The sequence below is a fragment of the Anomalospiza imberbis genome, chromosome 18, assembly GCF_031753505.1.
Source record: "Anomalospiza imberbis isolate Cuckoo-Finch-1a 21T00152 chromosome 18, ASM3175350v1, whole genome shotgun sequence".
Taxonomy (NCBI): domain Eukaryota; kingdom Metazoa; phylum Chordata; class Aves; order Passeriformes; family Viduidae; genus Anomalospiza; species Anomalospiza imberbis.
Window position 1 is genome coordinate 3,512,695 of NC_089698.1, and position 11,416 is coordinate 3,524,110.

At 47.8% G+C, this 11,416-nt stretch overlaps 1 protein-coding gene and 1 long non-coding RNA gene across 2 annotated transcripts in view; both read right to left on the minus strand.

Moving 5' to 3' along the window:
- Window positions 1-5,876, minus strand: part of PPTC7 (protein phosphatase targeting COQ7) — a 21,459-nt gene extending 15,583 nt beyond the window's left edge. Inside the window, exon 1 of the mRNA XM_068208515.1 lies at window positions 5,272-5,876. Within this exon, the coding sequence (XP_068064616.1) occupies window positions 5,272-5,473 (202 nt within the window). The 5' untranslated portion in view covers window positions 5,474-5,876. The remainder of the gene's footprint in view (window positions 1-5,271) is intronic.
- Window positions 5,877-9,104: 3,228 nt separating this feature from the next.
- Window positions 9,105-11,411, minus strand: LOC137484582 (uncharacterized). Its single transcript, XR_011004923.1, has 2 exons — window positions 11,170-11,411; window positions 9,105-10,653 (listed from the first exon to the last, which is right to left on the minus strand). It is a non-coding gene; the product is annotated as an uncharacterized lncRNA (long non-coding RNA).
- Window positions 11,412-11,416: the final 5 nt, after the last annotated feature.

The window sequence follows — 11,416 nt, forward strand, 5'->3', positions numbered from 1 at the left end:
TTTGCATGCAACCACAATTTGCTTTCTAAGGCACTCCGCACATCCTACTGAACTTTCAATTTCTTGAGATCCTTACCTGAAATAGCAATGAATCACTGCTAAAAGAACATCAAAAGGATATATTTATAACTGAATTTTGCATCAAATACGGAGGCTAAAATGGTAAAAAAGTGCAATGAGTTGCACCACACAAGTTTGAAATATAGCACCTAGTATTTGTCAACGTCAGAACTGAGATAAAATGATAAGATTTCTTGTTTTATCAGCGGTGGGATAAATCACACACCTAGACAGGTTCTCCATCTAAACCAAGCTCAATGCTCAAAGCCAGTACTGACCCTCAGCAGCTTCCCTGGATCTGTTAGAGCCAAAGAGTGTCTACTCCCCTCAAGGTTTTGACAAAGAAATAACCCAGTTAAATACAAACCCCTAAGGACAGATGGTGTGTGACTGCTAACAAGTTACAGAAGGGAAGGTTACTTATTCACACTGTTACAGTAAAACTTAAACCACCCTTGCATGAAACAGAAAGGTTCTGGAAGAGTAACTGGGTAAGTGACAACAAGGAGCAAAAAGCAAAGGCAAAGTGAGCAATGATCTTGAGGAACAAACTGAAGGAGAAACATGGAAGTGGAAACATTAAATTGTGCATCTACTTCCAGAAGAAAGCAACAGTTCCTTATATCTGTTTTCCCCTCCTACTACAGCACACCTGTTCCTGAAGCAGATTTTTACCAGGTAGATTTCCTCCCTATTTTATTGAAACCTGAGAAATCACTCAGTGCATTTGGGGAGCTCCAGGAGAACACTAAACTATAAATTATTTCTGCAGGCTTTATAAAAAATTCCCTAGTTACAACTACCTAATTTCTCAAGGTGTTCAGTGACTGTGGAACTGCTGAGGAAGGACAGGTACTGGGGGCAGACACTGAAATAAATCCCTGCCAGCCTGACCCATCTCAGGCTCAGTATGCACAGCATGGATGAACCAGAGCAAAGAGCATGAGATTTTTCCAATGCTTTCTATGCATAGGTATGATTAATCCTCCCCTCCTGCACTGTGCTCAGCTTTGCTTATTTCTCTCTGATTTCTGACAGAACCTGCTCTTCCTTCAGGCCGAGATCTGTGTATGAATGGAAAACTGGCTGCCATCAAGAAGCATCAATAGCATTTACAGCTAACATTAAAACTAGTGTCCAACTGGAAATTCTGACCTCAATACCTGTGTGCAGTGTCCTTGCAGAAACTGTGGGAAAGAGGAATAACCAGATATAAGTTTCATTCTCAGAGGTCACATTCAGTGCTGCTCCAGAGCAGCTCTGCTGACACGAAAGCCAGCCAGTGACTGTTAATGGGGTGGTTCTCAGTCTGTAGCTTCCCTACAAATGCCAGCACTGATGCTCCCATGTTAAACAGAAAATTTCCTGTGACCTGTTACAAACTAAGGCACGTGTGCAGCTCTGCAGATCTCTGATCTCTGCCTCTCAGGCTCCCTGAGCTCTCACATGCAGTAGGTGAAAGGTGACTCCGAGGGAGGTGGGCAATGCTTGGCTCCTTTAGTGTGATAAATTGTGATAAGGCAGCAATCTCTTTAACAGGTATGATACCAAATAAACCACTTAGCATAGTCCTCTATAACCTTCAGGCTTCCAAGGTAGGATCCCTCCCTCCTCTACAGCTGCCAGAACAACCTTGACATTTCATCTACAAATCCTTGTAGGTGCTGGTTTACTTTTCCTTATGACAGTGACACTAATAATATTCCAGGGCTCTGTCACTCTGTAGTTTTACCTATCTCCTATGCACGCTGCTGATAAAATTTTCAAACCAAGTGCAGTTCCTTTCACTTTAGAGTAGCTGCCCTGCAGCCCTCCTCCCCCCAGAAATTAAAAATCAAAGATTTGCAGCAAATAGAACAATTGTCAAATTTTAACTCTGCAGTGAACAACCATTTTCCTGCTGCCAGACAGTTTTTCCTTACTCGGGGGGACAGAAATAGTTTGGAAGAGTCAAGTCACCCTGGCTACACCCAAACTTGCACCCAGCACAGACATTGTATAAGTGATGCTGTCACGGGATGCGCATTGGCTGCTGCAATGTTTCAATAATGAGTCACACAACAGCTTGGAAAATCCATAAAAAACGAGCAAAGACATCGGGAGCCTGATAAGGCCAGAACAAGCAAGAAAAGGCAGATCCCGAAATTAAGGGAAAAAACTATCACTAGCATGTGACACTTCAAAATTTCTAGAGGTGAAAACCTTGGCTTTAACTCCTACTTTTGGTAATTTAGTGAAATGAGTGTAAAACTGTTTAAAATTTGGCTTGTTCCCTGTGTAGTAAAAATCCTACTTGCATGCTAATGAGAAAAAACAGAGGTGTCAGAGTTTCGGTTTTCAGCTTTGAAAAAAAAAAAACAAAACAGTATTTCTGACCTCAAAAGTTCCAAAGGCATCACACATTAAGCAGTACAGAACATCTCCCAAACCTCTGTGAGAGATTTCAATATTCTGAGGATCTGAACACCCAAGACACTGGCAATGAATGAACAGAGAAGTACATGGTGGTACAAGCAGCAGAGAGAGGAAACACGGGCCTGAATTGTAACGCTCTAGAGATTAACATTAGCAGTAAAACAATTTCCTTTCCTTAGGGTGATCCCTAAGGAAAAACTCATGTTCTGAGCTTCTCCTTTCTCCCTATGCTCAGAATGGGAAGAAACACACAAAATTGACAATTATGTTCAAGATAAAAGCAAAAATGAGACACAAAACCCTCTAGGATTCAAGCACACCAGTAACAGGCCTTATCAAGCCTTGAACAACTATGGGAGGACTGAAAGAACCTGAATCTTCATCAGCCTTCTGCTGATCTTACTGTGAAAGGATAAAGCTCAGACTAGAAGACACTGTTAAACATTCAGCCTTTGAACTATACAGCACACATACAACAAAAGAAGTGTTTAGCATTTTGATTCTGCTATAAACACACCGCCAAGTCAACTCTTGTTTGACCTAAGAAAATGAATCCCCAAGCACTCATGCCAAACGGCTGGGAGTAGTTCTACTGCTCCACCACACCCAATCCATCCCACACAGGCAGGCTTTCCATAGTACACTGGTTCTAGAAAACACTGGCACAGAGGAATGTTACATTAATTATCTGCCCTGGCTCTGTCACTGAAGACCACTCACTCCAAGTGATACACTTGAAATTTACTGTGTCAAGTGTTCACTTTGGCTCAAATCATGTGAACCTCTTCCTTAAATGTCAAAAAATTAACTTTGAAACCCAACAGGGCAGCTCAGGCAGTTTTGTTGAGGTGCAGAGATAGGTACTGAGGTAGCACAAAATTTATGAGGGTCTTAAAAAAAGTCATGAAGGAACCTCGGATTTGTGATGTGTTTGAGGGCAGGAAAACACTGGTGGTGCTGAAACTGTCTCTGCAGCAGTGCAAAAGGGCTGGTTGAGAGAGTAGAGAGATGATGCCAGCAGCAGAAACTGGGAGAAAACTCCCATGTCTGCAAACCTAAGAGCTACAGATGAAGATGAAAGAGCATCAAGTTAGAAGGATCAAAACCCACCTGAACATTGCTGGTTTTGCAGAAAGTACAGAGATTTTAGGTTTTCAGTATGTATATTAAAAAAGCAACAAAGAACTGACGTCAAAAAATAGCTTTACCAGGGGAGACATCCCAAAATCAAACAAACCAACAGGTTTTCTATTTAAATTATTTGCTTCTTGGTATTTAAGACATCCTGGGTCTGCTGCCCTCTTTGCTGTTTGATCCTTAAGTGGAGCTACAATTCTGAGGACAGTTTGTTTGTTTCCAAATTACCATGAAAATTAATGCAAAGACCAACTTAGAAATGTAACTCTCTGTTGATTCCAGCAGGAACACAAGACAAACTGTAGGTCCACATACAGTAATCACCAAATATGGCCAAAACCCCCTAACAATAATCAAATAGGGCTAAATCTGTCTCTTCCCCACACAGAGAGTCCACTTCAAAGTACAGGAGATCCTGCATTTCTCTTAAGGGCAAACACCAATTGCTCAGTTATTTATCAGTGCTGTCTAGCATGAACTTTAAAGGCAGCCAGGGTTAGTCACATGCTAAAGGAAGGGTGTCCAACAGCTAACTCTAATCCCAAAAAGTTTATCTGGAAGAGGCACCACAGAGAAGATGATGAGTGTCTAAAATGCACCCATCAACCTGCCACATCTTGAGAGCTCTGGCATCACTCTTACAGTGACAGCTTCCTTGAGACTAAGCAGCAATAACTGTTACCTAGCACCAACTTGCAGCTTCCTGAGGAAAACCTCTCGGCTTTGTTAAATGGCAACCAAGTTACAGGGACAGCGCCAAACAGAGGAACCACCAACCACTTCCACAGCAGGATATAGCACAGTGCAAGCCCACCGGTTTAAAATAAATAAATGCAAAAACAAAAACAAAACAAAACAAAACAAAACAAAAAAAAAACCACCACCAAAATCACGGACAGTGGCAGGGAGGAGGAAGCTTTTTTATAAGTGTCAAAGTTTTGGTAAAAATTTGCTTCTGGTAGTTACACCACGACTAACTTGTGCAGAGTATCAGTCTGCCAAATTCAACCTTGAGTACACAACGGAAAGGTCAAAGCACTGTCAAAAGCAATGTTGGTCATAGTCTGAAGATTCTACTGATTATCCATAATTATTCACTATTTCTAAAATTTGAACCCTTAAGATTCATTTCGCCAGCGATCCTAAACCAGAGAGCGCAATCAGGCCAGAACAAACAACGAAACTGAAGTTTGACATTTGATTCCAGTCTCAATGTCACTCTGCCTTTCACTTGACAAGGACATCGCACGCCTTAAAATCAGGAAGTGCCTGTTCAAGTGATCTTGTCTGTTTAAATGCAATGTATGTACACGGGGCTCAGGTTTTAAAGAAAGACAGAAACTGAAACGCACTGGGAGCTGTTTCTCTGAGTTTTGGAGACACCAGGCCTTACAGGCACCCACAGGTGAAACGCCCAGACTGGGCCCGGACACCCGGCACACACAACCCCCCACGTCAAAGGCGGGCACAGCTGCAACAAAGAGCCCGAGAGCTTCCTTGGGAAGCTAAAAAAGCGAACTCATGGTGACACTGACAGGCAGAACCGGCTCCTTTGTCTGAGACCGGGGGTTGAGCCGCTCGCCATGTGCAGCTCCGGGAAGGAGGAGGGGGTCACACCGCGAGGCCGAAGCCACCTCAGCCCCCGGCCCGGCCGCTTACCCAGCACATCCGCGGTGCGGTGCCGCGCCACGAAACAGGCGTCATCCCCGTAGCACATGCCTTTCTTGAGGATGCCCTTGCGGAAATCTTTGCCGAAGCCACAGCTGGCCGTCACCAGGCTGTAGTCGCGGGAGTCCGTCTGCGAGAGGCCGCCCAGGACCGCCCGCGCCACCAGCCTGCCGTAGGAGAGCACCGAGAACATGGCGTGGGGCGCCCAGCAGCCGAGCGCCAGGAACGCGGGGAGCCACCGGCGCAGCCGCCTCCTGCCCGCCGAGCGCCAGCCGCAGGGCGCCAGCCTTCCTTCCCCTGCCCGCCGGCCCGCGCCGCCGCTGCTCCGAGCCCTGCCCGCCGCGGAGCCTCGTCCCTCCGGCTGCGGCTGCGGTTCACCCGCCCTCGCTGCCCCTCACGGCCCGCGCGCTGCCCCTCACGGCCGGGCTCGCCGGCAGCGCCCCCGCTTTCCTCGCCACCCTCCCCGCCCCCCGAGGGGGGCTGTGCCAGCTCCCCGCTGCCCGCGGAGCTCTCGGGGCTCCCTCCGGGCTCGCTCCCCGCCGCCCGCGGTGCCCGGTCAGAGCCGCCCGCGCCGCCCCCGCGCCCCGCCGCCCGGCGCCGCCGCCATCTTCGCCGCGCGTGCCGAGCTGAGGTGAGGGCCCCGGCGCTGGGCGGGGCGCGAGGCCGGCCCCGCCCCCTCCCCGCCTCCCGGCGCGCGTGCGCGGCGGCGGCGCGCGGCCGGCCCCCATTGGCTCCCCGCCCCGCCTCGTTTGCATATTGCGGGACAATAACAGCGGGCGGCTCCCGGCAGCCCCCGCGGCGCCGAGCGGGGCCCGCGCCCCCGCCCCCGCCCGGCCGCAATTAACGCAATTAACGTTCTCGCACCGGGCACAGCGCGGCTGCGCCTAACCCACATACTTGCGCTCCACGCCCCGCGTGTCTCGCGTGCTCCGAATAACTCGCGGGGACTCGCTGGCCGCCGGTGCTTCGTGCGTGCTGAGGACGGTTATGTGAGTCACGCCGCGCAAAAATGTGTTGGTTTTGGGGTTTTTTTTCCCAGCGATGACTCGCCCTGTTCTCCCCGGCTCGGTGCGGCCGGGGACACAGCCAGCTCAGCGCCGCACGAGAGGCTTCTCTGCAAGTCCACGGCAAGGCTGGCAGTTAATCCATTTTGGTTAAGGAACGTGAAATGCCAAACAAAAGCCTCACGAGAAGGGTGTGTTGTGCAGTCATCGCTCAAACCCCATAAAATCACGTTAGTTGTAGTTGAGAGTGACACAAGGCTCTCAGCTGGGCATCTTCAACAGCAACGACTTCAAGGCATCAATGCTGCAGAGACCCGCAATACTCAAAAAGACCCAAATCCTCATTTCCTGCAGCTCGGTTTTCCGTGCTGCTCCTGGGTGTGCAAGCAATGGTTTTGTCCCCTTGGAAGTTCCCAGCAGGTTGCTCAGCAAATTCGTCTAATTCCTCTGGGGAGAGGCACAAGAGGCTGCTGCCAACTTGCATAACCCGAGACAACAAACAATAGAGGTGGGAATACAGCAGAGGCAGGTGTGAAACCTGCCCCCCGAGCTGCCTGCAGCGAAAGCAAGAGCTCTGTGCCGCAAGGCTGCTGAAGCACCCTCATTATCCTCGGGAGGCATTTTGCTCCCTGTGCACCTTGACAGAGACAATATTGCCCTCCTTACACTGCTAAAGGCTTAAGCAATGCGTGAGAATTATCCAGCTACTGCTGAAATTGTATCCAAACTTATTAAAAAATTAATCCTCCTGTTAGAACAGGGAGAAAGGGAATGAACACGAGGAGCAGCCCAGGCCCAGTGTGGTGGATTAGGGAATGGCCGCACAGCTGAATGTGCCAATGTGCTGGAGATAAGGGAGTGCTGCTGCCAGGGCCCGGCAGGGTGTGAGAGCAGACAAACGAGGTAGCTCCTCTCAGTGCCTCACACCCTCCTTTATCAGCAAAGGGAAGCACATATTTGCAGAGCTTCCCCCACAGAATCATTCTTTCCCTTCCTTGAGTCTCGTTCTTCCTCCTCCTTGTCCAGGTCCTGTCTAGTTCAAGTCCAGCCTGGCCTAAAGGCTGTGTGCTGTGTGCTGCTGCCTGCAGTGCCCTGAGGCAGCTCGGGTTGGTGCAAGGTGACCTGTCCTGCATTACCTGGCTGTGCTGCTCAGCCTGTGATCCCCCCCAGCTAAAGCTGAGTTCTCCATGCCTCAATGCCGAGCTTTCCAGGGCTGGAAGTGTTCTCTCTGTGCCACTTTGCCCAGCAGCCATAGCTCAAATGCTGAGAACATCGTGAGCTCATGGCTGACAAACTCATTTGGCAGAGCACGACTGTGCTTCCCTAAGTGCTCCTAAACCAAGGCACACCAGGAGCTCTTCACACTCCTCCATCCTTGAAAGTCTTTGAAACAGCCTCCCTGGGGAAGTGGTGGAGTCACAATCCCTTGAGGAGTTCAAAAACCAAGTAGATGTGGCACTTTGTGACACAGTTTAGTGGCATGGGGGTATTTGGTCAAAGGTTGGGCTTGATCTTGGAAGTCTTTTCCAGTCTTAATGGTCTCATGATTCTACCCCAGATCACCCACTCAAGTCTGTCCAGACAGCCAGACAACCTCATAATTTCCATGGTAATTAGTAACCTTTGATGAACTCTGTCACTCCTGCACGAGGACGTTGTGCCCAGATGAAAAAATTCTGGTTTTCATTCAGAGGATCTCTGGGCTCCTGTTAGACAAAAACCCAACTATTTTTAATAAAATACTTCAGAACTGGTTTTCTCCACTGTTCAGTGTCAGACTGGATAGTTCTCCCTGTAAATCCCTCCCAGCCCATGCCCTGCTGCCTTACTCAGTGTTATTCTTGTACCCTGAGAGTCGATATCCTGCCAAGTGATATTTGTTTAAAATTCCCCAATGCACAAATTTGGCACAAAAACTGGACTAAAGGGCATCCCCCTGGTTACTGCAGCTGGGTGGAATCTTCCCACCTCAAAGTCCAAGATCTATTTACATCAGCTCACTTAAGCTGCAAAAACAGAATGAACTCTTCCTGCTAGGCTTGTCCAGACCAATAAATGCACTGGGGAGTGCAAAGCAGAAGTGCTGCACAGAGGAATCAACTGCTGAAGGCACAAGCAGGTTTCCAGCTTGTTTTAAAACTGATTCACTCGTAGCTGACGTCAATCCTCCCTCCCAAGTATCTGAGCCCTGAGATTGGAGTGTGATAAATATTACCTGTAATGCCATCTGCTGTACAGACTGCCCCAGCTCCTCACTATTTATTTAAGGGCTAATCTTGTGCTAGACCAAAATGCAGTTTATTTCAGCCTGGTTTGACTTTGTTTGGACCCTAATTCCAAATGCCTGTCCACTTGGGCTTTTAAAGTGATCTGTCATAGGGCAAACCCCATGTTAGCCCTGGAAAGATGAAATTTAAGACAGCACAGTTGGACTGAAAAGAAAACTAATGTGAGAAGGACCACATGAGACTTCCCACATGAGGAGTCAAGAGAAGATACAGAGTCAGAAGATCACCAACAGGAATCACAGAATGGTTTGGATCAAAGATCATCTCATTCCACCCCCTGCCATGGGCAGGGACACCTTCCACTATCCCAGGTTGCTCCAGCTTGGCCTTGGACACTTCCAGGGATGGGGCAGCCACAGCTTCTGTAATGCTTAAATGCACATCAGAACCTTGCTGCTGAAACTGCAATGGAAACAGTAAAAAAAAAAAATTAATAAAATTAAGAATAAATCCCTGAATGTGTTTTTTAATAAACAGGAATCTACTGCCTCTCAAATTGCTTGAATTTTCATTTTATAGCACCTCCCACGTAAGGATCACAGTGCCCTTTTTAATTATTAATTAGCTCATGTTGACAGGATAAATTAAAATCTCTCTGATGGAGAACAAGCATTATGTATTGATGCCCTGCTCTTCTCCTACACACTTGCAGTTGCTCTTTGGAACCTGTTTCAGAAGTCCAATACCAGGGTGAGTTTTCTGGTGGGGGGGTTTTCAAATTGTTTTTCTTAGATGTCTTGCCTTTCTCTGCATGACAAAGGTGGGGTTTTTTTTCTATTACAGCAAGTATTTTAAGTGGATTTAGGTGAACTGTTGCTGTGAGTGAAGCCCTAAAAAAAATGTCACGAGAAAACCAGATTAATTCCATCCTACTTTGCTTTTGAACAGTTGCCCACTTCTATTCCATTTCAATGGTAGATGCAGTAAGAATTAATACCTCTTTATTAATCCAGGGTGCAATCTGTGCTTTCAGATTTCAGCAAGGCTTGGTTTTCATCTTGGAGTTGGTCCCCTGTGCACCATCAGCTTTGCCAAGTAATTCCCGATGCAAGAAGAATTTATTAAATTCTGTTTTCCCCTGTGCAATGTCATCAGCCCTCTTCTACTGATTTTAAAGGCATGAGAAACATGTAAACTAACAAATAGAGGTGTTTTAGTATTAATTATCTCATGACACTGCAGTGGAACAAGGACACAGATCACAACCAGTGATGATAAAATAAACCAAGCACCACTCTCCCTCCAAGCCTGCAAAATAAATTCCAAATTTCCAACTTTGCAGGACTTGTAGGGAGGAGAAACATCTCCATCCTTGTTAACTGACCACGTGGGAGTTTAGTCAAGGAAACTGAAGGGGCTGTAAGGCCCTAAACCAGCTCCATCCAGAGGGAGGTTGTATCTCAGCCACGTGTTCCAGCTGTCCTTCCTGCAGGATTGCCTCTCTTTTTGTTCCTTTGCTGTGGGACAGTGAAAGAGATGGAGCTGTAAAGATTCCCAGGATTTCCTCCAAACACAGGCACATATCCTCTCCAGGGGCTGCAGCCAGTCCTGGTACAGCCTCAGGGAGAGGCAAGAAAATAAAGCCCTGTTGTGCCATTTTTACAGGTCCTTTTCAAAATGGAAGTGTGTGAAGTCACTCTAAGCTTGAAAAAAATAACAAACCCAACACCAGCAGCAGCATTTTGGCCACCTCAGGAACAGCAAACAGAGAGACTGAAAACACCAGCTCTTCATCCCCGTGGAAGAAGGGAAAACCAGAGATTTTGGGTTACATCTCACAAGGAAGGCAGGCTGGAGGTTATTTTTGGTGAGGTTATTTTGGGGTGCAATTTCTGAGGCAGAGTGGAGCACAGGGGGTTCTCACCTTTGTGTCACTTTGTCCTTGGAGGAACGAGGCCATTCCAAGGATGACTCCAGGATTTTCTTCCACATGCCTGGAGCTGTTTGAAACCCATCGGGCACCAGCTCTTTGATAACATCGAGCGGCCTCGGTGGCACCGTGGAGCCATTCCCATTTTCAATGGGTGCAGCTGGAGTTTTAAGGCTTTTGTTGCCTTCCCTTCAAGGTCGCAGGAATGAATCTGGTCAGGGAAATAAAAACAGATCAAAGAATTTTTAAGGCTGGAAAAGAACTAAGGAACCCTAAGGAACAATGATCATTTAGTCACTCTCTAGCCCATTTTCTTCCAAATTAATAGAAAAATAGAATAATTTAGGTTGAAAAATACCTCAAAGATAACTGTGCACATAAAAAGATTACTAGTAAGATTACTGAATATGCTCACTGAGCACTGAGGACCCACAGCATCTTCAATGGGAAAAACTTTAACACTTTAAAAATTACTTTAAGAGGAGATTACTAAAAAGAAACTTGCAAAAGTATGTGAAATATATAGATATGTAGAATATATATCTATATAAATATATAGATATAAAATATCCCGCAAAGGGCCATGCCCCAATTTTTCTTTTTTTTTTTTTTTTTTAATGTGTGTCCTTCTAAGAACTTTCCCCCGAACTACCTACGTGGGTTACACTTGGAACACTACACCTGAAACCCTTCCCGTGGCTCTGAGGGGGCACCGACCCCTCATCACCTCCGGGCTGTTCCTGAGGGCGCCGCGTGGCACACGCGGCCGCCTGGCACCACCACGACGGCCATATCCCGCCAGAGCCCTGCGCGTGGCCTCCCTCCGAGGCTCCCCGCGCTGGGGGGCGATGCGGGAGCCCGAGGGCGGCTGCAGGAGCCGCACACACCGGGCCGCTCCCCGGCCCTCGCCCGCCATGCTCCCGGGGCGCGGCCCGTCCCCTCCGCCCGCCGAGTCTCGCGAGAGCGGGACTCGC